Source organism: Bufo gargarizans, chromosome 3, assembly GCF_014858855.1.
Source record: "Bufo gargarizans isolate SCDJY-AF-19 chromosome 3, ASM1485885v1, whole genome shotgun sequence".
Classification (NCBI taxonomy): domain Eukaryota; kingdom Metazoa; phylum Chordata; class Amphibia; order Anura; family Bufonidae; genus Bufo; species Bufo gargarizans.
In genome coordinates this window covers 170,118,128-170,145,316 of record NC_058082.1, presented here as the reverse complement: position 1 = coordinate 170,145,316, position 27,189 = coordinate 170,118,128, and the positions used below count along the sequence as shown (strand labels likewise).

Here is a 27,189-nt window from a genome sequence, read left to right as displayed (position 1 = left end):
TAGTGGCTACATGAAGAGCTCAGTTGTAGTGTGCAATCCATGTCAAGCCATAGAGTCATTCAAAAGCAACTGACCAATTCTATTACAAATATCTATATTCTAACGTAACAGTTACCATATTTTCATGTGGAACTAAATTGGTGGTTAAAAGGCTTTTATTTCTTTCACCATTGCATCACAACTATTTTTTCCAGTTTTAACCATGCATATGTGCAGGCAGCTTAGCTTTCTTCATAATGAAATCTGTCGGAGGAGATGTCCGATGGCTCCGTCTGTTACCTTTATGCCTGGCTTCCTGAAAGCTCATAAACAGTAAGCTAAATTCGAATAAATATGATAAAGAATTCAGCTTAAAATGAGTGTTTATGAGCTCAGAAGAATGCAGAGCTCAGGGTTTGAATACTAGCAAGTCACAACCTTTTGCCCATAGAAAATAATCGTAATTCTAAATTTTATTTTTCCGGTGCAATTTAGTAAACTGAACGCTACAGATAGGACTATAGGATAGTACCCCCCCCCCCCCCAAAATCCTGACTTAGGCCTCTCACCCAGTTAAGCCAGTACTCTCTGCTCTGCACTGATGAGGGGCAATTAACCCGAAACAGCGGTCTGCAGATGAGATGCTGGATTATTTAATATCAGAGTCGTGTCTCAAGGCCTATTTAAAAGGGTCGAACATTGAGGGAGATTCATCAAACTGGTGTAAAGTAGAAGTGACTTAGTTGCCCATAGCAACCACCTTTCATTTTCTAAAGGAGCTGTGAAAAATGAAAGGTGGAATTGGATTGGTTGCTATGGGCAACTAAGCCAGTTCTACTTTAAAAGTTTGATAAATCTCCCTCATTGACTTCTAGGATAGCTGCCTTACATCAGATAGCATTAGAGGCAGAGCTTGTTAACAGCTCATGTGCATCCCTTTCTTCCCAGAATATCCCAAAGCCACAATGGTGTATCAACATAGGCAACCCATTGATTGCAATTACTGAAATGCTGCTATCACATTAACCAACAGATTACCAACAGCGGGACAAACTTTGATCTGCTGGTCATCAGGGGAACCTTCTAAAGCAGAAAACCCTTTTAAATTTCTTTGTACGATGCTGCTGGTTTGCAGAGTGGTCGTAACCCCTGGATACAAGCGGTGTAAATTGGGATGAAAAAATTAATCCAGCCAGCAAAGGAAGCAATATGGACTATCACAACACATTAGTAAGTGCCTTGTAATAACTTTCTCTACATGATAAATACCACTTACTGAAGTGAGAGAACCCCTTTAATCCCGAGTCAGCATCACAGCACACTTGCTCGTTTACCCAAATCTGTGAAGTCTACGGCCAAAACTTAGATTGTAAGCTCATGTGGGCAGGGTTCTCTCCCCCTCTACACCAGTGGGTTAATAGTTTTTTGTTTACTGTATTTTATATTATGTACGTGTAACCCACTCTTGATGTACAACGCCATGGAATTAATGAAATAATAATAATAAACCTCCCCTGACTACTTGCATCCTCTTTGTAATAACAGTTCTGGAGCATCTGTTCTTAGCACAATCCTTTACTATACCTGCCAGATATAAATAGCTTTGAATTAACTGCTAGCAGTTTGCAATGAAGCTCCAACTGGGTGTCACCAGTTTGGGGGGGGGGGTCCCTGCACAGTGCGACACTGATAGCACCGTTTGGACAGTGTCAGACTCTGCAGGGACACACCGCCACTAGTAATACCCAGCTGGACCTTCAATGCAAACTGCTGGCTATTCAGGAATAATAAAGGAATGGCACATCATAGAGTCAAAAGATTAGATGATCCAGAATAGTTATTACATGGGGAAGGCAAGTCGTTACTAACACACACATCAGGAGAGGTGACAGGGCCTCTTTAACCCACATTCCATATAAACTGTGAAATCAAACATGAAAGCATTCAGTGAGAGTCTTTATTAACCAAAAAGGTTAACTAAAACATATCAGTACAATTATTTCACACTATTATGATCGATATAAGGGCCTGCCTAAAAGCAGGCTGAAGTGAAAACCTCAGACAGCGTACAGAAAAGGCTGCTACACCTGATGCGCTTCACTCTAGAGAAACAGTTTAGAGGGCTATAGGCAAACTGTACACAACTTGTATTAACACCCAGGACATGGTAATAGCTGCACAATGCCAGCAGGAGGTGCTATAGATACCATGATCCATGTGTGCTCAGGTATCCACCATTTACCTCTGACCGACCTGTTCATATCTTCCTAGGCTGCTATATACACTATAAAGTTTATACAAAGTAATAAACTATAATCTTACAATTTACATTTTAGCTACGATGCAGCACCAGAAACTATTCTGCAGTGACTGGGCAGTGTCAGAGGGGACAGGGGCAAACACTGCTCACAAGGAAAACAGACCCAAATTACCGGTAGTCATACATTTCTAGAAGGAGTAACGTCGCTGTAAGTAAAGATTGTTAGCTTCCATTCACATGTGCACCACAGAGTTCATTGTCAATGGGGAGAAAAAAAACAAAAAAAACAGGGCTGTATCCTTCCGAAGCGGAAAATTGGGGCTGCATATAGGACTATTTTTCCTGTCTAAAAGGGGAAAGGCTTCAACACAGATGTCAACCTAGCCTGACAAGTGAGGAGAGCCTGACGGTCCGCTTTAAACAAGTGCAGTATTGCATTATAACAAAAAACGTAGGAAATAAATAGTTCTTTCTTCATTCAAGAAACATTTTAAACGCCAAATGTTTCAACACAGCTAGCATTGGTCTCCCAGATCTCATCATCCACAGGTTCTAGCTGCCTAAAGTAGTAACTTGTCACAGGGGCAGTCTGCTCCGCCGGCCCACTCGTCTGCTCCGCCGGCCCACTCGTCTGCTCCGCCGGCCCACTCGTCTGCTCCGCCGGCCCACTCGTCTGCTTGCTTATCACTTCAGATTCTGTTTCTTCAATCACATTTTGGGGTTTTGCTGGTGAAGACTCACTGGTGACCTGAAGCTTGCTGTTCGATGGGCAGTCAAAAAAGTTATTCTGGACAACGTATCTAACGCACTGTAAAATGATGTTCCTTTCACGTCTTATGTCACGGGCCAGCAACTAGGAAGAAAAGAAAAAAATGTATTATCGTAAAATGTTCCTTACAAGTAGTTTCCTGCTAAAATATTAAAGCCAGTATAGCCAGCTGCCCATGTGCAAGTCTCATACTAAAGTTCAGGAGGGCAACACAAGGGGTAGAGGCGCTCATAGGGCGATATGTATAGTTAGGGAGCAGTTACTTAAGATAATTAGGCTCACCTTGTGTGGTTGAGCAAACATAGGCACAACCCTAGTGTGCGTGGGGTTTTGTTATATAACGGAGGTTGATGCTGCCAGTGTCGTCTGGTCCTCACTTGGGGGGTTGCCAACCCTTGGGAGGAAAGTGACCGATTTGAAGCAGATGGGACCCACGTGGAAGTCCACACCCTCAGTGGAGACACTTTGTTGGAGAAACTGAACGACCAGGCGGATTTGGATTAAAAAAAAACAAACAAAAAAAAACTCGGGCCTGAGCCTAGATGCGCAGAAAGCAGTCCAGCGTCCGCAACCGCTGGTCATCGGGACCTCAGACTTGAAAAAAGAGCCCTGTTGTCTCCAAAACGCGTTGTCATCTTCAAAATAAATAGAATTTTTTTTAAATCCATATCCGCCTGGTCATTCAGTTGCGTCGACAAAGTGTCTCCACTGAGGGTGTGGACTTCTATGTGGGTCCGATACGCTTCAAATCCGTCATACCAAAGTGGGATAGGTACAGACAGCGCAAGCAGCCATTAGCAACGCCACGTTCAACACCACTAAATACCCTACAATCTGTTCTCAAAATGATCTGAATACCATGAGGAACACAGGACTTTTACAAGCCAGACGCTTTTAATACACAGCAATACCCGAGCCATCTATGCTGGATTAGTGCAAGTAAATAAAATAGAGAGCTAAGAACTGTAGTCAATGCAATTAAACTGGACTCCCAACTTCTAAATTACATAAAAAAATAGCGTCTGTAAGAAATACATGTCTTAGGCTACTTTCACATCTGCGCTTTCCCTTTCCGTAACTGAGATCAGTCATCGGATCTCAATAGCGGGTGAAAACGTTTCCGTTTTGTCCCCATTCATTGTCAATGGGGCACAACTGAACGAAACGGAGTGCATCAGTCCTAGCTATTTTAGAGATAATAAAACCGGATCTGTTCAGAACGGATGTAGACTGTTGTATTATTATGACGGAAGCATTTTTGCTGATCCATGACGGATTCAGTAAAAACGCTGGTGTGAAAGTAGCCTTAGTCCATAATGCTATTCAATGGGTGGTCCCACCTCAACATTTATGGCATATTCACCACTCACTTCATTCTTTTCTATAACCAAAGTAAGAAGTGAATGAAGAGAGTTAAGTGGACATGCCATAAAAGTATGTAAGAATCTGGATATTGCTATTACATACTTGTTACTGTGCTTCTCTTTTGATTCCCTCTCAGAACGCCCACCTAATGTATCCAGCAGTGTTGAGAAGCTGCTTCCAGTGTGCTGATTCTTAATGTCTGGCCTGTACAATAACATGAATCACTCTGCCCATGTACAAGAGGATGTGGATGGTGGGAATTAGCTACTGAGCATGTGTGACCACTAGCAATGGACACAGTGGTGTATCTTGGTTTTGTGCTGCCCTAGGCGAGACTAAACTCGGGCACCCCCCTAATATAAATTTGAACCACCCCTTCCTGTCACGGCCAAACCCCTTCCTCTGTAAACCCCACCCCTTCCTCTTTAGGCTCCACCCTTTCCTGTTTTGCATAACAATCTTAAGAAATTTATCGTGATAACGATATATATCGCGATAAATACCCGTTTAAAAGAAAAAAAACCCACAAGGAGGCGTTATACTGTATGGGACAGCCTCAAGGAGACGTTATACTGTATGGGGGCAGCCTCAAGGAGACGTTATACTGTATGGGGGCAGCCACAAGGAGACGTTATACTGTATGGGGGCAGCCACAAGGAGACGTTATACTGTATAGGAAGAGCCACAAGGAGACGTTATACGGTATGGGGGCAGCCACAAGGAGACGTTATACTGTATGGGGGCAGCCACAAGGAGACGTTATACTGTATAGGAAGAGCCACAAGGAGACGTTATACTGTATGGGCAGCCTCAAGGAGACGTTATACTGTATGAGGGCAGCCTCAAGAAGACGTTATACTGTATGGGGCAGCCTCAACTAGACAGTATACTGTATGGGGCAGCCTCAACGAGACGGTATACTGTATGGGGGCAGCCTCAAGAAGACGATATACTGTATGGTGGGCGGGGCAGCCACAAGGAGACATTATACATACTGTATGGGGGCAGACATAAGGAGACGTTATACTGTATGGGGGGAGGGGGCCAGGCCAGCCTCAAGGAGACACTAAACTGTATGGGGGCTGCCACATGCAAATAGTGCACTCTGCACTGAGTCATAAATAAAGGTGGTATGTGTGTCAGACTGTCTATGGTAGCCCTGGCCTCTCCTTGAGGCTGCCCCATACAGTCTGTATGGGTCAGCCTCCAGGAGAGGCCAGGGCCACCATAGACAGTCTGACATACCACCTTTATTTATGACACAGTGCAGAGTGCACTATTTTCTTGTGGCAGCCCCCATACAGTTTAGTGTCTCCTTGTGACTGCCCCCATAAATAAAGGTGGTATGTCAGACTGTCTATGGTGGCCCTGGCCTCTCCTTGAGGCTGCCCCATAAGTATGGGGCAGCCTCAAGGAGAGGCCAGGGGCACCATAGACAGTCTGACATACCACCTTTATTTATGAGTCTCACTCTCGCAGTGCACTATTTGCTTTTTAACTCTCGTCTTACTCACTCCTGTTCCTCTGCCTGGAGTGGACCTGGACATTCCTCGCAGGGCAGGGCAGGAGTCAGGCGAAGTGGCCAACTCTGTTCTTTGACTGTCTGTGTGAGGAGGGAGGTATGTAGACTTTTCCTGTGGCTGCCGCTTGTGTTGTAAGTATTCCGGCCCACTGCGCATGTGCGAAAAAGAAGGCTCGGCGCAGTAGTTGAAAATTCCAGAACACGGACGGGAGGAAGTCAGGAGGACTCGGGAGGAGGGTCCCTGCTTCACTATGCGGCGCCGGCGATGCCGCTCACATAGTGAATGATCGGCAAGCAGCGGACAAAGGGGAAAAAAAGTTTGGAACATTTTACTATCGCTAGGCAAACAAGGCATTTTGCCGCCCCATTGGCAAGTGCCGCCCTAGGCAAATGCCTTGTTTGCCTCGTGATAGATACGCCTCTGAATGGACACATTACATGGACATTCCGAGAGGGAACAGAAAGAACACCAAGACCACGCTCACATCTCTCACTGCTACACAGCCTGAGATATGCCACGATGAAGCAATGCTGACAAGCTGCAGGAGGGGAGGAGACCCATAGATCCTTCTCACTCCCTGTCTAACTGTAGATGACCTCCAGGTGGAGGAAAACATGGACTTCTCTGCATATCATCAATCCCCTTCTCACTCATCAATCACAATCTGACGTCACATATGGAGATTCTCTTACTTTTACCAGAAAAGGAGAGTAGACGACAGCTTTTCTCATCTAATCACCCCTCTGCGCCTAATTAGGCAGTTTATTGAAGCCATGGCCCAGACATTAACCAGCATCTGGATCACAGCACCAAATAAGTTGCACTAAACATATCACATTGACATTTTACACTGTCCCTAATTTGTCCACACATGATCAATAGAGTGAAATATACAGACCGCTAGCGATACCCGTTATACGCTGCAGTAATAGTTTAACGATTAAAACTAGAGGAATATCTAAAATTTCTAACAGATGGAAAAGATATTAAAATTACCTTAGTTTAAAATAAATAAACACTATTCAGCCACGTGTTTAAATACTGGGGCTTTTTTGTGCCCATATTATGAATGCAAAACACAGACCTCCTGTAAGAACCGGGGTTATGGAGCTCTAAGTTATATGTATTAACTCTGCAAACGCTGAACTGTTATGTTTATAGGAGGTGGGGTCCATATAACTTTCTGCTCGAGTCACACTTGCACCCACTAATATTAACTTTTATGCAATTTTCAAAATTAAGAATTACCATATATTGTTTTACTATAAGACAAAAGCAAGGGGGAGGGGAATGGCAGTGTGTCTTATAGTGCGAACGCTAATGATCGCTTGCATTATGGAAGCAGTCATTAGTATGCAGGGAGCGGTGAGTGAAGCGTTATGCTGGCTGTACTCACAGCTCCACTCTGCACTGATTGTGTACAGCGTCAGGCTGTAGTTCACATAGCTACACATTATGACCTGAGGCTGGTAAAATGTCAGGTCACAGGTGCAGCACAGGTCCCGGAAGAAGACCAGGGAGTGGTCCGGAGCAGGAGACGCGATTTCATTTTGTTTGCCTCATGGAGCTTGGGGGGGGTCTGATCTAAGGAGAAATGGGGGTCTGAGGTGGGTTTGATCTGAGGTCTTCTTATTTTCCTCCTCTATATATTAGGTCCATCTTATGGTCCAAACCCATGGTACATCTAGACCATGGATGTCAAACTCATGGCCCTCCAGATGTTGCAAAACTACAACTCCCATCATTCCCTGATAGCTGTAGTATGCCCAGGCATGATGGGAGTTGTAGTTTTGCAACAGCTGGAGGGCCACGAGTTTGACATCCCTGATCTAGACAGAAAATTGTATTGAGTTGTCAAAATGGCATTTTGACTGGGTGTCTTTCAGAAAATATATGGGTGTGGGGGGTTTATTTTGGAATTTAAGTTTTAGTTGCTGAAGTCAAAACTGTACCTATTGTCCTGGTTACCAGAGGTGCAAAACATCCAAACACCTCTGGCAGTGAAAGGTTTAAAGAAGTGTCCTAAGTGGCTGCTATGGAGGGGGGGGGGGGGGGGGGAAGAAAAAGAAAACACACTTCACCCTTCAACCAGTATTTATACAATTATTTTTTCTTCTTACCATTTCCAGCAGCGTAGGCCGACTCCTTGCGCTAACCAGTTTCTTTGAATTATTATGGCCTTTTTTGGGATGGACTTTATTATGAAGAATTTTTGGATGCAAAGCAGTATTGCAGGAGTCTGTGTTTGCCACATTCGAAGCGTTCTCAGCTTTCCCATTTACAGGCTTGGCGTCCATACTCTGCTCAAGTGCTTCCAATATCTGCCTATTTTCTTCTAAGGCCATGGTTACCTTCTTAATTGGCAGCTCTGAAATAGGAATCACAAGCGTGACCAATACAGATAAATGACTGGTAAATAGGGGAAAAAAAATAAAATAAATTATATATCTATATATCTATACACACATACATACACACACATATATACACACACATACATATATACATAGCACACATTAAAAAAACAGGTGCAAATCCTTTCAAGGACCTGTGACCAAGGTCCCATATACATATGTTGCAAAAAGAAGTGGATGGTATATTAACCCATCTACCAGCAACGTTTCAGCTCTCTCAATGGAGCCTTTGTCCAGCTGAACAACATGTACACAGTGTCATACATAAATAGTGCAAGCAATTAACATCCATAATTAAGTAGCATAAATTATATATCTATCTATCTCACTAGCATGGTCATGAAAAGTAGGGTTACGGATTTACTTTAATTCTTCATGTCTAGTTGTGCGCAAGGTGGGAAAAAACTGAAAATGTCCACTAGAGGGAGCCAACATATTTGCAAACAAATTTCTAAACATGACAGCCTGCAGATCCTAAATCAGCAATTATTCCATCATACAAATGTTATTATGTTATGGCCTCACGGGCAGGTTTCCTGATGAATCCATGGAAGTAAAAATCAGGAGCGAATCACAAAAGGAAAGAAAAGTATAACGGACAGATACAACACCTGTAGCCAGTGTGCACAAGTGGATAATATCTACTCACCCTCAGGCTCACTGTCAGATGCACTCCCATAGCTGGACATAAGTCTGCTGAGGCCAGAGGTTACCTGCTTTGGTATGACAGTCAAGCCAGTGGGCGCTGGCTCTCCACCACTGTCAGATTCTACAAGAAGAAGAAGTGAGAACAAAGTCACAAGAAATCCTCAATATAAACATCCCAATATTTTAATAACCAGAAATATGCAAAGTAAAATGAGAAAAGTCCAATAATAGTTCAAACCCAAGTGATTAGCCAGACAACTCCAACATATTGGCATCCCAGGGGGAGGACCGAGTAGCACTTCTACAGCTCTCAATGACCAGGACAATGGTTGAAAATCGGGGCTGTGAGCAGACTGATCTTGGTCATCTTTTTAAAGAAACAAGGATGTTTATGGCTAACTGAAATTTTAGGATTTTTTTTATTTTTATTTTTTTATCTGTGCAATGGCTTTAACTACACCTCAACCGCTGTGTGTGAATACACGACTTTTTTTTGCGGATCGGATGCAGGCCCATTCACTTCAGAAGATGTGGATAGCATGCTGTGTTGCTTTCCACATATGTACATCTGTCCTATTCTTGTCCATTTTGCGGACAAGAATAAAACATTTGTGAAGGAGTGGAAAAAAAAAAATGGCTGCAGTTTTGCGGATCCGTAATTTGCAGACTACAAAAACAGCTCTGGCCATGTGCATGAGCCCATATTGTGAGACTACTGAAACTACCATGCTGCTTGCTACTCACGTTCCACTGAGCTGTAATTCTGCATACCTGAGCGTAACCCTACCATTTACAGTTTTCTATGGAACCTGGTGTTTGATTTGCAGGCAGCATGCTATAGAGCAGGAGGAGCTGAGCAAATTGATAGAATTTTGTGGAAAACGATTCAGTAAAACTTGTATGTTATTCTTTTGAACCCCGGCTTAGAAGTAAAGGAGGCCCCATCAGTGACTGACAGCTCTCTGTATACACATCACTGATAGGACCGCTTCCTTGACTTCAAAGACCAGAATGAACAGGGATTTAAATGAGCAAGTTTACAATGTTAAATGTTTTACTGAATCTTTTCCCATAAAACTATTTATCAATCAGCTTCTCCTGCTCTATAACCTGCTGCCTGTAGCCTACATTTATGGTGACAGGTTACCTTAACTGTAAATCTTCACGCAAATTAAAGTTATCCTCCAGGAAAAGGATGAAAGGGAAGGCACTACTAACACATTTAGTAAGTGAGCAAGGCATCAGGAAAAACATGAATGGAAGGGAGAGATGAACTTCAAGATCAGACTACACAGGGTAGGTTTGTAGTCTGTTACTATGGAGACAGATGGACCACCAATAAGAGCTATAGACACACACACAAAAAAAAGACTATTTGCAAAGGTGCTTTATTGTATATATTGGTTTACTGGAATGAAAAATAAAAAATATTGCAAAGAAGAACATAGCCTACAGCTGTGATGGCTAACCTTTAGCACTCCAGATGTGGTAAAACTACAACTCCCAAGATGCACGTTTGCTTGGCTGCACAGAAATGAATGGAGCATGCTGGGAGTTGTAGTTTTACCACAGCTGAAGTGCTGGAGGTTAGCCATCACTAGCCTATAGACACAGCATAACATTTGCCATGATAAGCAACCCCCCAAATAAAAATAAAAAAATATAGATGACAAAACACTGATACCTGGGTCACTGCCAGCAAGCATGTCTAGTGGGTTCACAGTCCGCTTATTACTCTGACTGGTCAGTGGTTCCTTGGAAGGCTCTACCGATTTTATGTCTGGTTTGGCTGGCCCTCCCTGTTTTGCAGATTCATTTAATTCTTTTCTCATCTTCCTTGCACGTCGGTGATTTTTCCAAGACATTTTATCCCTGGCACCCGCTGGACCATTCCTCATTCCCTTCATCTTACTGCAGGTATAGACAGAGTTTCAGAAAGTACAAGTCAAAGGCAAAAGTATTTATGTGGTAAACACCAAGATAATACAATAGCTGATGTCAAGACTAAGAGCGGCACAACCACAACTGCAGAAATTCTAAAAATATTCATCTTATACACCATGAGCAAGGTATCGTAATACAGGCGCTAAAATATTGCCACATAATGGCCTCCTGAATCTTGCCTAAAGTGTTCTCTGGTTTAGCAAACCATTTTTTTCTATAATGACCAGTTTTTGACAAGAGGGAAGATGCTGCTTTATTGCACAGTCATCAGCAGGCGTCCCATAATGTCACAATACATAACTGTACACGTTAGAGCCAAGGGCAGCAGCAAAGTCAGTGTAAGATGCTCTAAAAGAAGACCAAGACACATGTAAACACTGAGCAACTACAAAAACAAACACAAACCCAAACTGTGCCGTTTTCAGCACATCTCCTCGATCCTCCTTTTCTTTTTGGAGCCGAGTCTTCTTCGCAATGTTTTGCAGAGTTGGGTAGTTTCTGCAAACATAAAAAGGGAGACAAATAATCAAACAAATAAAGAAAGCCTACAAAAGTGTAGACCTATGCAGAACAGATACAACATTTTTGAAAGAAAAAAAATATTCTGATATTTCAGGAAACATAGAAACCTCAATCTTTCCACACATTACAGAAATATACCATACACGATTCAGGAAAGTTTGGCTGCAATTTTTTTCCCCAGGAACCAAGATTATTAATATTAAAGGGGTTCTGCACTTTCAAATAACTGATGATCTATCCTCTGGATAGATCATCAGCTTCTGATCGGCGGGGGTCCGACACCCGGGACCTCCGCCGATCAGCTGTTTGAGAAGGCAGCGGCGCTCCAGGAGCGCCGCGGCCTTCTCACTGTTTACCGCCGGGCCGCCCGCCCACTGACGTCACGACTTGTATCAACTACAGTGGGCGCGGCTAAGCTCCATTCAAGTGAACAGAGCTTAGCCGCGCCCACTCTAGTCGGTACAAGTCATGACGTCGGTAAACAGTGAGAAGGCCGCGGCGCTGCTGGAGCGCCGCTGCCTTCTCAAACAGCTGATCGGCGGGGGTCCCGGGTGTCGGACCCCGCCGATCAGAAGCTGATGATCTATCCAGAGGATAGATCATCAGTTAATTGAAAGTGCAGAACCCCTTTAAATGCTTATTAAAAGGGTTTCCCAGTTCTATGTATACATAGCCTTATAACTGTGTAAGAAAATTTTAAGGAAGTGCCATTTTTTTTGTTTCAAATCTGTGTTTAAGATCTCTGTTTTCTTTAGCAAATTAAAATAAATTATAGTTTGCAGTCAAAGGAGATAAGTGCAGGGTCTCAGACAGAGAAAACACAGACTAAGGCCTCTTTTTTTTTTTTCCGTTTTTGCGGGCCGTTTTTTGCGCTCCGTATACGGTACCATTCATTTCAATGGTTCCGCAAAAAAAAAACGGAATGTGTTCCGTATGCATTCCGTTTCCGTATTTCCGTTTCGTTGAAAGATAGAACATGTCCTATATTTGGCCGCAAATCACGTTCCGTGGCTCCATTAAAGTCTATGGGTCCGCAAAAAAACGGAATGCATACGGAAATGCATCCATATGTCTTCCGTATCCGTTCCGTTTTTTGCGGAACCATCTATTGAAAATGTTATGCCCAGCCCAATTTTTTATATGAAATGACTGTATACTGTATTTGCCATACGGAAAAACGGAACGGAACAACGGAAACGGAACCACAACGGAAGCGGAAAAACGGATCCGTAAAAAACGGACCGCAAAACACTGAAATGGACATACTGTCATGTGAAAGAGGCCTAAGGGAGCATTTACACGACTGTGTGAAGCCCGTGACCGTATTACAGACCGCATTTGCGGATCCGCAATATACGAGCACCGTTCCGTGTGCATTTGAGCGCTTTCTGAGGTTCCGTTCTTCCACACCGCAAAAAGATAGAGCTTGCTCTATTTTTTTGCGGAACGGAAGGATCGCGGACCTATTCAAGTGAATGGGGCCACGATCCCTATACAACTGCCACACGGCAGGTGCCCGTGCTTAGCGGACCGCAATTTGTGGTCCACAGTACGGACTTCACACGGCCGTGTGAATGCTCCCTAAGGCCTCATTCACACATCGGTGTCCGTGCTCAAATCCGTGAGAAGGTGGTCAGTGAAGGATCCGTGTTGGGTCCGTGTGCCATCAGTGTTTCACTGACCCTGCACAGCTGAAAAATAATTTTCAAAGTATTTCTTCCTAATTATCCGTGAAACACAGATTAAACATGGATGACATCTGTGTTGCATCCATAATTTTCACGGATGCATAGACTATAATGGGTGTGACAGACAAATTAGAGCATGCATCCGTGCTAACAAAAAACGGAACCTACGGACCGTGCTAAAACACTGATGTGTGAAAACACACATTAAAATGTAAGGAGACGTGTGCTGCCCGTGGAGAACACGTACAGCACACGTCCGTGGAACCCCGACGTGTGAATGAGGCTTAAGGCTGTATGCACAATACTATCTGTTATGCGGTCCGCAAACCACAGATACCACCGGTGTGCATGCCGCAGTTTTCTCACTCCCTTCTAGAATTGGCTATTCTTGTCTGCAAAAGGGAGAAGAATAGGACATGTTTTACGAGGGATGCTGAGAAGTTCCTGCCTTTGCCCCCTTCCAGTTGGAATTGAAAAATGAATTTGGTACCATATGAAAGCTTGATATCTTGTTATGTAACTGTGCAAATATCAGATGTTTACAATTGTTATAACTATTTTTAATTTCATGTAGACCCTCAGATGGCAGAGGCACAAGGAAGTCTCATGTCTGTGGAGTTGCGGGCCGTCGTGATGTTTTTGTTTCTCCAGGGAAATTTTGCAAAGGGCATTCACACTGAGATGTTACAAAGACTAGGGGAGAAGTGTCCTTCCTACGAAACTGAGCCAAACGGATCCGTCCTGACACACAATGTAAGTCAATGGGGACACAATATAAAACGGATCCGTCCCCCATTGACTTTCAATGGTGTTCAAGACAGATCTGTCTTGGCTATGTTAAAGATGATACAAACGCATCCGTTCTGAAAGGATGCAGATGGTTGTATTATCTGTAAGGATGCGTTTGTGCAGATCCATGACGGACCCGCACCAAACGCGAGTGTGAAAGTAGCCTTAGTTGAAAGCCCAGTGACAAAGTAAAATAAAGCTGAACGTACAGCTTTTCATAAAACAGGAAACCTCATTTTAACCATTATTGAATTAAATCAGTGTTAAAGCAAAGGTTTCTCCATGTGACATAATAGGCCTTAACATTAGGGTCCAGTTATTGAGATCCCACCAACTGCACTTGCATATTGCCAGATGATCGGCCAGAAAAGGCCATCTCCGAGGTGCATCGGTGCCAAAGAGCCTGGTGTTTACAATGTACCAAAACGGTTCGATCATCTCATTTCTTCCTTCATCACAGAAACTAATGAGAAACCCATGAACATGCATTTTCCCTGCATTTTTTTGTATTTCCAAACGTTAGAGGGCAGCATCAAGGCATACAGAACAGTTTATCATCTGTGAATGGAGGCAGGACTACAGACAGTAAAGACGGCGGCTGCGTTTCCTTCTAACCCATCTGCCAAATAGCAGGAGAAATGGAATTAACTTTAGCCTTGCAGACAGAAGAAAGGGCTTAAATTATCAAAAAATTGCTTGGAGTAGGCACTCATCCCAGACAGCGGGTCATTACACGGCCAGATGTTTAGCCTGCATTACAGATTTCTATGACAACCACCGTTTCTGGATCACAAAGGAAAAACTATTAGTTTTGTATTAACAGCAAGTCAGACCGAAAATCAGACACTTCTACTTATTACTATAGTCTCTTATCAGAATGATTACCTCTACATACCTCCCTGATACTAGATGGGGGGTCCATTTGAGGAAACTTTATCCAAAATGAAGGATTTCCCCACTTATTTGTCTGCCCTTGGACTTTATAGCTTTGGGGCTATATATGCCGCTGAGAGCAAAATCAGGCTACGTTCACATCTCCATTGTGAACTAAGGCAGGCTGTTCTAGCAAAGCAGCAGCCTGCCAGAGTTCACTGTATCTGGCATAGGCAGATAGGCCAGCGCTCCACTGGATCCCAATTGACTACAATGGAATCGCATGAGGACCCGGACACTTTTCAGCATAAATATTTTGGCCAAACAAAAAGTCATGTATGTAGGGTTTTCTGAAGGAAAGGGGCTGAATTCCCGCTGGTTCCCACTGTAGTCGATAGGGTATTGGCAGTGAATGGCATAGCCAGATAATGCTGATACGGTGAACTTCGGCAGGCTGTACCTCTGCCTGAACAGCCTGCCAGAGTTCGTAACAGATGTGAATGTAGTCTAGGCCCCTGCTCTGGCTGTATGAAAACACTATGCTACCCTTTCCAAGACAGAAGAGTTTGTTTTTACTTGCAGGGGCTTTTTATTCCACATGCAGCAAGACTTGTGAAGGGAGCTATACTTGCTTGCACTTCCAGTCCTCGCATGTAAAATTCCTGCAAGGACAAGGGCATGTGCACCGCTGCAACCAATGACTGGCCTCGGTGGTGCTGGGTCACGTCACCACTGAGGCAAGTCATTGGCTGCAGCGACGGACGTGACCTTGTCCATGCAGGAAGTTTACATGTGGGGAATTGAAGTGCAATGAAGACAGCCGAGGTTCACAGAGTTGGACCTAAATGGAGAGTAGATAAATATAGTTTCTTTCACAGGTCCCGCTGGGTGTGGGAAGGCATTAAAAAAAATATATAATAATTAGGAAAGGGATAAAGAAGTTAGCCACCTCCACGCTAAAAGGATTGGGCATCTTGACATCTAACTAGCCTTCTCTCTTTCCTACCAGGAAACAGTCGAGAGGACGCAATACACATTGTTGGCCAGTGCTGCCAAAATCAGTGAGTTTATCGAAAATACAGCTAATGTGAATGGCCAGCTTTAGTTGTACTGTCCCGCTCAAATGCCTGGTGGTGGTCGTCAATATATTCAACTGTATGTGTCGTCCCACATTTACTACTGCCATACAGTACTTTCCTCCTGGATCAAACATAGATTACCAAAGAACCCAATGGTGTTCAGGTCCGGGTACTGAGGCCAAAATATAGCAGCATTGTACCTGTCTGAATGCAACCTGAATCTCCGCAACGGTACTCCGTTTATGAGGGACGTCATGGATCAAGAACACATTTCCCTACTATGCAAACACTTCAGTAACCACCACTTATGGGAGTTTGTCTTTCAAAGTACCTATAGTCTTACTAACTGGCCCATTATGCAACCATAGCGAATGGGGAAACTGCTTAAATGCGTCCCAATGGGTACAGAAATCCATCGAAACATAAGAGATACATGTAAGTGTGTCCACATAACATCTACTTTCCGATTCTTTTTTTCGCTCCAGTCTGGTGCACACAGCTGTTATCTGGCCCGGGATTACAGCCCCGCTGCTTACAGCTGCTCAGGTTTTGCACATACTGTGCATTCGGTTTTGCTGCTGTCGGACTGCTGACAGCCAGTCATTAGGTTTTGAAAGCTAATCTGATTCTTTTTGTCTGGAGGAGAAATCCGCATGACAACAAGTACAATACCCTGGAACAGAGCAGACGAGGTTAGAGAAAGTTCTAACTTATAAAGTTATTCTGAACTAACAGTCTGGTGTAAGGCCCCAAACACAATGAACTCAGGCTACGTCCGGTATTGAGATCCGGCAGACGTTTTCAAATACCGGAATTAAACGGATCCGTTTATATGTTGCACATCAGGATGCATCCGTTCCATTAGTATGCTGTTGTATGAAATCAAAATAAGGAAAAAAAACTGATCCATCACTGTATACCCTGAAAGTCAATGGTGACGGATCTGATTTTTAAGGGTCCTAAAAAAAAAAAAAAATGGATACATTGACTGAGGCTACTTTCCCACTAGTGTTTTTTGAGGATCAGTCATTGAGCTGCAAAAAGACTTCCGTTACAATACAACGGCAATCATCCGTCATGAATGGATCCGGTTGCATTATGTCTTCTATAGCTATGACGGATCAGTCATGAACACCATTAAAAGTCTATGGGGGGACGGATTCGTTTCCTATTGTGTCAAAGAAAACGGATCCGTCCTGACACACAATGTAAGTCAATGAGGATGGATCAGTTTTCTCTGCAGCGTTCTTCTGTCCCTGATGGGAGCGCAACCAAATGTAACGGAACACATTTTAGTGCATTCCATTTCGTTTAATTCAGTTTTGTCCCCATTGACAATGAACGGGGACAAAACTGAAGAGTTTTCTTCCTCTATTGAGATCCTATGAGGGATCTCAATAGCGGAATTGGAAACGCTAGTGTGACAGTAGGCTTACATTGTTTTCTGTGACGGATCAGTTTTTTTCCTTTTTTATGACCAGACACAAAACAGAATGCTGACAGAACAGAAGACATCCTGATGCATCGCGAATTGCTCTTTTTCCATTCAGAATGCATGAGGACTAAATGGAAACTTTTTTTTTTCCTCTCTCCGGTATTGAGATTCTCTGGCGAATCTCAATACTGGAAAACACCACCACCACAAGTGAGAAACAGACCTAAGGGCGGGCTATTCCAATAGTGTACTGTGCTGTGCATGCAATGTTTAAGTGAAGCTTGTGATGGTGATCCAAAGGAGCCAAAACAGCCTTCTACTCTAGCACACAGGAGGTCCTCACCCCCTGCATCATCCATGTGTCCTAACAGGGTATATGGACCTGGATTGTCTCCATCAGAAACACCCTTCAAAGTCTCTCTCTTCATATCCCAACTGCACGGTCACATGTCCCTTATCAGCCAATAGAACCTTGCAGGCCCTTAGTCTACACATACACACAGTTTTACTCCAGGTTTCCGTAACAACCCAGCCATTTTTCTTAGCTGCTGTAGGTCAGCTTTAAGCTAGGGTTACACGACGCGCGACACATAGGGCACAACTACACTGCTACATGTGTTGCGCAACAATTTTTTTGCGCATTCAGGAGTCAGAAGAACTGTAAAAGATCATTGGGAACAAAATGAAAAGGATTGATAGGGTAATGGGGCTAGACAAATTTTTCCATAACATACTTCTCGTTTCCATGGTTACGACCACCCTGCAATCTATCAGTGATGGTCATGCTTTCAAACGATAGAAAAAAAAGCACCGGCCTTTCTGGTGGCCGGGACCATAAGAGCACAAATAGGCCAGCGTTTTTTCCTACAGTGTGCAAGCACAGCCACCGCTGCTGGATTGCAGGGTGGTCATAACCATGGAAAAATGAATCCAGCCAACAAAGGAGGCAATATGGATAATACCAATACATTAGTAAGTGGCTTGTATTAACTTTCTCTACATTATAAATGCCATTTGCTGAAGGGAGACAACCCCCTTTAAGGCCAATATCCTGCTGACAACAAAGGCCACACTGGAAGACAACGAAGAACCTTCCTGAGGGTAAAAACATCAGGGCTTGCTGCCAATTATTTTTATGTTTGCGAAAACTGAATGGTAGGGACCCCAGATAGAAACAGTTTAACCTATAATAGTAGGTATTAAAGGGGTATTCCAGTTATATAAAGTTAGCCCTTATCCACAGGATAGGGAATACCTATTAAAATTGGTGGGAGTCTTATCGCTGGGATCCCAATCATGAGAACAGGGCTCCGTACACTGTGGTCACTACCAAAATTAACAGGGAAGCCGGTCGGGCATGCGCACAGCCTCTCCATTCATTACTATGGGAGTTCAGGAGATAGCCGAGTACAGCGCTCCACTTTCTACAGAACTCCCATATAAATTAATGTAGCAGCTACACGCATGCCCAACCAGACGCTCTGTTCATTTCTGTTCTCATGACCAGTGGGAGTCCCAGCGATAGGACTCTACTGATCTGATAGTTATCCACTATCCTGTGGATAGGGGATTACCTAATATAACCGAAATACCCTTTAAACTCATCCCACAAATGCAAGAGCTACAGACACAATTAAAACTAATCATGTAATTAAAAAAAATCCACCAAATCGTATGGCTATATTACAGTACAAGTGATTAGTGTGCAACTCCCACAATTTGGGGGGCAATTCCATGCAGAGGTTATTTCTCTGCTACATTCAGTAAATGAACAGGAATAAGGGCACATACTTCCGTCTCTCTTCTCTCCATTTATTGATTTCCTCAGGCGTGTCCAGTTTTATTCTCTTGGAACCAGGTCCATGCATCTGGAATAGAAAAGTACAAAGAAGCGGTATTTCACTAACGTACGGACAACTAGGGAAGTCCACATGCAGAAGAATCCCAGAATGCATCTCTACCAGAGACAAGCCATTCAGAAGAGGTCCTGCCGCTGTGACCATTGGTCACAATGAGGAAGCTACAAGAATAAGGGCCCATTTATAGGAGTAGATTATGGATAGAACTAGCTGTCACCTCTCCTGATATGTCCATTACTTGCATGCCCCATGTAATAACAGTTCTGAAGTATCTTTTCTTAAGATTCTCGTTGGGAGTTACCATTTGGAGGAGTGTCCCTGCACAGTCGGACACTAACCAATCAGTGCTGCCAGTGTCCGACTGTGTAGGGACACCCCCCCAACGGGTGACACCCAGCTATACCTTTATTTATAAAACTTCCCATAGGAATGGCACAACATAGAGACTTAACGATAAATACTCCAGAATTGTTATTTCACGTGGAATACAAACATTTTGTAACATGGACATGTCAGAGCTGGTGACAAGTTTTTTTTAAATCTGCCTCTGAAAACCACGAAGTGATGAGCATTAACTGCAAATTAGAGCAGATTTCACATGCTTGTTAACGTCCCAACAATGTTTGGGGGTAAACATTATTTCTGGCCTGCTTCAATAACACCCATGTAATTCAATGGAGGACGATGTTTCTTTCTAACCCTGGATGATGTTCCCTCCATCACGTGAAAGTCTGGGGCGGAGGCATCATTCTAGACACGTGCACCAGACATGTGTGACATCCCGTGGACAAGAGACTGGAATAACTCATGAACAAGCATTTGACAACTATACGCTGCCTTCCAATAATGCAGCGCAGCCCATTACCATCATCTTAAAGGCCACATTATCACATATTCTGGTGACCACGCTTTACCTTAAAGGAATTAAAAAGGGCTCAACAACCATTGACACATCTACAAGGTTTATATATAACAGCATGCACACGCTACAATATGTTGGCTCCACAATTATGGTGCTTATTACAGAAAGTTTACTTTATGCATGACTTACATTCCTCCAGTGAAACTGTACCAGCTTCTCGTGGGCTCTGAAATGGCAGTCTGCTTCCTGGCACTGGAAATTAGAAACGTTTCAATTAACCCCTTAAGTACCGAGCCCATCTTAGTTTTTTCCTCCCCATATTCCAACAGCCATAACTTTTTTAATTTTCTGTTCAAATAGCCATATGAGGGCTTATTTGTTGTGGGCCAAGTTGTATTTTTTAAGTGGTACCATTTTATTTACCAGGTCTTGCACTGGAAAACAGGAAAATTCTGTGCGAGGTTAAATTGAGGGGAAAAAAAAACCAAAATACCGACAAGGTTTAGATATTACATTCACTGTGCGCTAAAAATGACTTGATGTCCTTATTCCATGGTTATGGCAATATTTTTTGCTTGACTACTTTTAAAAAGATAAAAAAACGTTGCCATTTTCAGACAACCATAACTTTTTGTCCACTGCGCTGTATGTGGGCTTCTTTGTTGCGGGGTGAACTGTAGTTTTTATTAGTACCATTTTTGGGGTGCATACAACTTTTTGATCCCGTTATGGCATACACTGAGCAGGAAAAATCTACTTATATTTTAATAGTTCAGACTTTTTGGGAGTGGCAATACTTATGTTTATTTTTTTTTATTGTTTAGATATAAAATTGGGAAAGGGAGGTGAATTAAACTTTTATTTTTCTTGAGTTGTTTAACTTTTCTTTTTACTTTTAACAATAACTTTTACTCCCCTTAGGAGTTAGGTTCTATGTCCCTTTCACCATAATAGAAATCTATTATGATGAATGGGATTCTGCCACTCTACCTGCTGACAGGCCTGGGAAGCGTCAGCCTGGAGCCACATCCCAGAGGGTTGCACCCAAGCTCCGCTTACTTCTGTGGCCAGTCCCTCCCTGACAGGCAGTGGCAAAGCAGCTAGGGAGGGGCTGTGAGTGAAAACAAGAGCAATGGTGACGTGTTAATTGCACCAAAGCCCTAATTTGTATATAAGAAAGGAACGGAGCCTCGGATCAAGAAAATAAAAACTGCATTTTAATCAGGTGAACTACAGCTATATGTCTATGCAAAGACTCCCACACGGCCGCCCCTGCATCTTACAGTTGCGCGGAGGGTTGGGTCAGCCAATCGTAGGCTGCGATGGGAACAAGCCATCCTAGCATCACCCGCAACGCTTGGGAGCTCGTCCCCATCGCGGCCTGCAATTGGATGCCCCACCCCCCGTCGCCGGATGTTTTTATCCGCGCCATGGGGAGATGCAGCGGCGGGCATTAGAAGCGACGCGGGTGCAGGCAAGTACAACTTGTGTGAGGGGCCTGGGCGTTTGGGGAGGCATATTTGGGGTTTCATAACCCCTTTTAAGTACTGATCTATAATGTTTTGCTATTTCGCTTCTATATAATAAAAAATAAAAAAATCTTCCTGACCCAAGCATAATATATAAAAAAAATTATAATAATAATAATAATAAATAATAATAATAATATAGCACAAACCCTTTAAAGGGATTATCCAAGATGGGTGATCCCATGAAGCCAGTGCCACCACTTCCAGAATCAATGCAGGACATTTATCCCAGCCTGGGTTAGAACCCGCAGCGCTGCAGGTTGCAATCCCAGGCTGGGATCACATACCCAATGTATGGCACATGATCCCAGACGTGGCGGCTGCATGGGATCACAAAGCAGCAAACTGATAATTGCACAACGGCTACATACAGAGAGGGGGGATTGGGGATGCCCTGTTCTCAGGATGGCTGGTGGTCCCAACACCTCATCTATACTGTGGATAGGTGATAAATACTTTTTGTGGAATAACCCTCATTTAGGTTCACTTATAAGGGAATTGCCCTGTAAATAGCTTTAAGGACTTCTCTCCACAGACAGAGCTGAAGACTTTTGCAGTCAACTTCTTCTGGACATTTTGGGGGTGGGGGGGAGAAAAGGGGTTACAGCAACATATCCAGGGCCTGCTCAGAAGAGAATGTAGCCAAGGACAGCCAGAAAAGCAGTCACAAGTAAATCACATGACTGCTGCCATCTTGGGTGCCATGGACGTGGTGGCAGCTCCACTGTTTACATGGACCATGGAGGGTGGCTGGTGGCAGTGAGGCAAGATAAATGATTTTGTACAGTTGCTAATGCCACATTATGCACTTTAGGAGCATGTAGGTAAAAAAGCAAGCAACCCCTTTCAAAAGTAAAATCGGTCCCAAATGACACATTTTACTTTAGTAACAGTCCTATATAGTATAGCTAAATGGATGTAAATTACAAATATCCAAAAAAGAGACTGAGACTATGCCCAGGATGGTTATTTTGAGGTCACATGGTGGAGTCTTCCACTCATTAACCCCTCTATGAACCAGAATAGAGAGCCGCTATCTAAGGGCAGCTCCTGCTCTGGCAGACCTGTGCGTCCATGCTTTAGATGGTTGGCCATTAATCTGAAGGGCCAGCATGTGATGCAATGCAGCTGGTGGAGGGGAGAGGTATGACCACACGCAGCTTCCCTGATGACCGCTGAGGGATTACAGAAGCCAGAGCAGCCTCTGATCAGGAGACATGATGACGCGCACAATACTCATATAGCATGCCCTAGAAGACATCAACTGTACAACAGCTCATTGCAGGAATTATTCCAGCCCAGTTATGATGATTTCCCCCAATGGTATTATCACTGTACCTTCACATGTTGGGAAACGTGTTCATCATACTTCTCCTGGTTCTTAAAGCCTCGATCACAGGTGTCACAGTAATGCAAGTAGACAGGCTCTTTTCTCTTTCTCTAATGCCATTGAAAATATACAAATGAACAAATGTCAGCATTTAAAGAGGACCTCTCCCCACTCCTGACATGTCTGGTTTAATAGCTTCATGCGTTCCCCATGTAACAACAATTCTGGAACAACTATTCTTATGTCTGTATGTTGTGCCGTTCCTTTATTAATTATTTCTACTAGAAGTTATGAATGAGCTGCTAGCAGTCTGCAGTAAGGGGACAGAGGGGTGGGAACAGAACTCCTGCATAACGGAAACCGGACCGATCCATTATGCAGCCCATAGACTTCTATCATGACAGAATGCAAAATGAAAGGCCTCAAAGGTTTCCGTGGTGCATTCCCTTATGGTCCGTGATAACGGAATCCATAACGGGATTGCCAGAAAACCCAAACTTGAAAACATGAAGTTCGCTCACCACTAGCTAGGAGCTATCCCTCCACACACCGACATCATGGCTTAGACATAGCATAAATCCAGTGTAAAGCAAGAATGAGGGATAGGCTAACAACTCAACCCTCTAATGAGGCAGAAGTAGATTTTGCACTTCTTCTGACTCCTTTAATAAATGCAGGTAGGCTGTAGCCACTGGTCATAGCTTTGTATTAATGGAACAGCAGTAAAGACCAACAATAACTGAAGCAAATGGCAGGTAGGAAATACCCACACGTTTGAACAACTGTACACCTTGTCCCTAAACTTAACTTTTATGGACTGAATTCTAACAAGTAAGGCCTCTTTCACACAACCGTTTTTTCTTTCCGTTTTGCGGGCCGTTTTTTGCGTTCCGTATACGGAACCATTCATTTCAATGGTTCCGCAAAAAAAACGGAATGTGTTCCGTATGCATTCCGTTTCCGTATTTCCGTTTTTCCGTTCTGTTTAAAGATAGAACATGTCCTATATTTGGCCGCAAATCACGTTCCGTGGCTCCATTAAAGTCTATGGGTCCGCAAAAAAACGAAATGCATACGGAAATGCATCCGTATGTCTTCCGTATCCGTTCCGTTTTTTGCGGAACCATCTATTGAAAATGTTATGCCCAGCCCAATTTTTTATATGAAATTACTGTATACTGCATTTGCCATACGGAACAACGGAACGGAAACGGAACCACGACGGAAGCAAAAAACGGAACAACGGATCCGTGAAAAACGGACCGCAAAACACTGAAATGGACATACTGTCGTGTGAAAGAGGCCTAAATGTGTGTATATGTATATAAAAGCTAAATATATTTGGACAGTGAAACGTTATGTTGTGGTCAGCAGCTAAAATGCCATATGACGGATACAGTTATGTAATCAATATGGGCTTAAAGGGATTCTGTCACCTCGTTTTAGGTTATAGAGATGCAGACATGCACGGCTAGATCGCCGCTAGCATGTCCGCAATATACCTGTCCCATAGGGCTGTGTGTTTTTATTGCGTTTAAAAAATGCCGTAATCTCGCGATGCGCGATTACGGCAATCTACCTGAAGAAAGGAGGAGATTCGGAGAACGCAGGGTGTGCTGGGCTCCTTCACAGGGGGGGGGGGGGGGGCGCGTGGCTGGGCACCAAGAAGGTTAGTACAGTCCCTTGGGCTCCTTTCAAGGCTCATTTACATATCTCTAAAATCATTTTTTTAACGAAATAAAAGCACACAGCCCTATAGGACAGGTATATTGTGGACATGCTAGCGGCTAAATAGCCGTGCATGTCCGCATCTCTATAACCTAAAATGAGGTGACAGAATCCCTTTAAAGTGCATACTCTCAACTTTAATTTGAGGTTATTCACATCCTAATTGGAGCAAGGGTTTAGAAATAACAGCTATTTAATATGTAACTGCCTCTTTTTCAAGGGAACAAAAGGTAATTGAACAATTACCTAAAAGCTATTTATTGGGCTGGATGGGCTATTTCTCTCTTTAATCCATAATCAATTAAGCAGGTAAAAGGTCTGGAGTGGATTTCAGGTATGGCATTTGGAAGCTGTTGCTGTGAACCCACAACACGTTGCCAAAGAAACTCTCGATGGAAGTGAAACAGACCATCATTAGGCTGAATAAAAAGAAGAAATCCATTAGAGAGAGATAGTGGAAATGTTAGGAGTGGCCAAATCAACTGTTTAGTACAAGAAGAAAGAAGAAAAAGAAGAAGTGCACTGTTGAGCTCAGGAATTCAAAAAAGCCTGGACGTCGACAGGAGGACAACTGTGGTGAATGATTGCAGAATCATTTCCATGGTAAAACCCCTTCAAGACATCCACCCAAGTAAACACTCTCCAAGAAGTAGGTATATCAGTATCCAAGTCTACCATAAAGAGGACTTCATGAGAGCAAATACAGAGGGTTCACCACAAGGTACAAACCATTCATCAGCCTCAAAAGTAGAAAGGCCAGATTAGATTTTGCCCAAAAAAAAAAAAAAAAAAAAAAAAAAAACACATCTAAAGAAGCCAGCGCAGTTGTGGAACAGCATTGTTTGGACAGATATTTCCGCGTGAAGCCGGGTCCTTCTGCTAATATATAGAAAAAATCTGGACAGGATTTGTTTTCTGTCCTGCATAATGGAGACCAGACGGATCTGTTATGCTGCCCATAGACTTCTATTATGATGGAATGCCTCTTAAAGGCTTCCCGACCAGCACGCTGATCGGGCGGGTGCAGGAGCTGCGTCCGCCCGAACAGCTGCAGGTTCCCGTTAGCTGGACCCCTGCTGTATGCGCCATCGATGAAAACACAGCTGCCAATGCGTTAACCCTGACTATGCCACGGTCAGCGCTGACCGCGGTGTTTGTGGAGGGAGGGAGCTCCCTCCCATTCCCCATCGGGTCCCCATGTTGCAGTGACAGGGACCCGATGGCAGGGAAGGCTGCCCTATGCCTTCCACAGGCATCGGAGCTGCCTTCCATTTAAACCTGCGAGATCCAGCCCCCTGGATCTCAGAAAAGGGCAACACAAAACCGAGATTTAATTATGTTCAAAAAGCATTTACTGTGTAAAACTTAACAAAAATAAAAATAGACATATTAGGTATAGTCACGTTCGTAACAACCTACTCTATGAAAATATCACATGAGGTGAATGCTGTAAAAACTTTTTTTTTAAACTGCCAAAACAGACATTTTTTTTGTCACCTTGCCTTACAAAAAGTGTAATACCAAGCGATCAAAAAGTCTTATGCACCCCAAAATGGTACCAAACAGCCATCTCATCCCATAAAAAAATGAGACCCTACCTAAGACAATCGTCAGAAAATAAATAAATAGGGCAGTCAGAAAATGGCAACACAAAAACAAGATTTCATTCTGTTCAAAAATGCATTTACTGTGCAAAACTTAAAAATAAAAATAGACATATTGGGCATCGCCATGTCCATAACAACCTGCTCTATAAAAATATCACATTATATGCCCCCTCAGGTGAATACTGTAAAAAAACATTTTAAAAAACTGATGCCAAAACAGCCTTTTTTTTTTCACCTTGCCTCACAAAAAGTGCATTACCAAGTGATCAAAAAGTCTTATGTACCCTAAAATGATACCAATGAAAAGGTCACCTCATCCCACAAAAAATGAGCCCTCACATAAGACAATCACTCAAAACTAAAAACCAATCCATTAAAATCAGCGCTGCAAAAGCCATATGGCGCTCCTTCCATTCTGAGTCCTGCCATGTTCCCCCACAGCAGTTTACCACCACATATAGGGTGTTCAAGAGAAAATGGGTAACAAATTATGGGGTGCTTTTACTCCTGTTACCCCTTGTGAAAATGAAAAATTTGGGGCTAAAGCAATATTTTATTGGAAAAAATGAAACTTTTCATTTTCACAGCCAAGTGTTTTCAAATTCCGCAAAACGCTTGAGGGGGGGGGGGGGGGGTCAAAGTGCTCAGTACCTCCCTTAATATATTCTTTGAAGGGTGTAGTTTCCTTTTAGAGGGTTTCCACTGTAAGGGTATGTCAGTCTCTTCAAATACAAAATGGTGCCCAAAAACTATTCTAGCAAAATCTGCCTCCAAAATCCATACGGCACTCCTTTCCTTCTGACCACTGCCACATGCCCATAGAGCAGTTTACCACAACATATGGGGTATTTCTGTAAACTGCAGAATCAGAGTAATGCATATTGAGCTTTAGTTTGCCGTTGACCCTTGCCGTGTTGCAGGAAAAAAATTGATTAACATGAAAAATCTGCATAAAAAATAAAAATTTGAAATTTCACCACCAATTC

At 43.3% G+C, this 27,189-nt stretch overlaps 1 protein-coding gene across 2 annotated transcripts in view; it reads right to left on the bottom strand.

The window, feature by feature from the left end:
* Positions 1-1,922: 1,922 nt before the first annotated feature.
* Positions 1,923-27,189, bottom strand: part of NUFIP1 (nuclear FMR1 interacting protein 1) — a 29,528-nt gene continuing 4,261 nt past the window's right edge. The window contains exons 3-11 of one of the 2 annotated variants that reach the window (XM_044287263.1): positions 22,877-22,978; positions 20,199-20,261; positions 19,080-19,156; positions 11,308-11,400; positions 10,643-10,869; positions 8,960-9,079; positions 8,017-8,264; positions 2,918-3,092; positions 1,923-2,875 (exon numbers count right to left, since the gene is read on the bottom strand). In XM_044287263.1, the coding sequence (XP_044143198.1) occupies positions 2,730-2,875; positions 2,918-3,092; positions 8,017-8,264; positions 8,960-9,079; positions 10,643-10,869; positions 11,308-11,400; positions 19,080-19,156; positions 20,199-20,261; positions 22,877-22,978 (1,251 nt within the window). In that variant the 3' untranslated portion in view covers positions 1,923-2,729. Of the gene's footprint in view, positions 3,093-8,016; positions 8,265-8,959; positions 9,080-10,642; positions 10,870-11,307; positions 11,401-19,079; positions 19,157-20,198; positions 20,262-22,876; positions 22,979-27,189 lie in introns of both variants that reach the window. The other variant, XM_044287262.1, reaches the window with a different exon arrangement.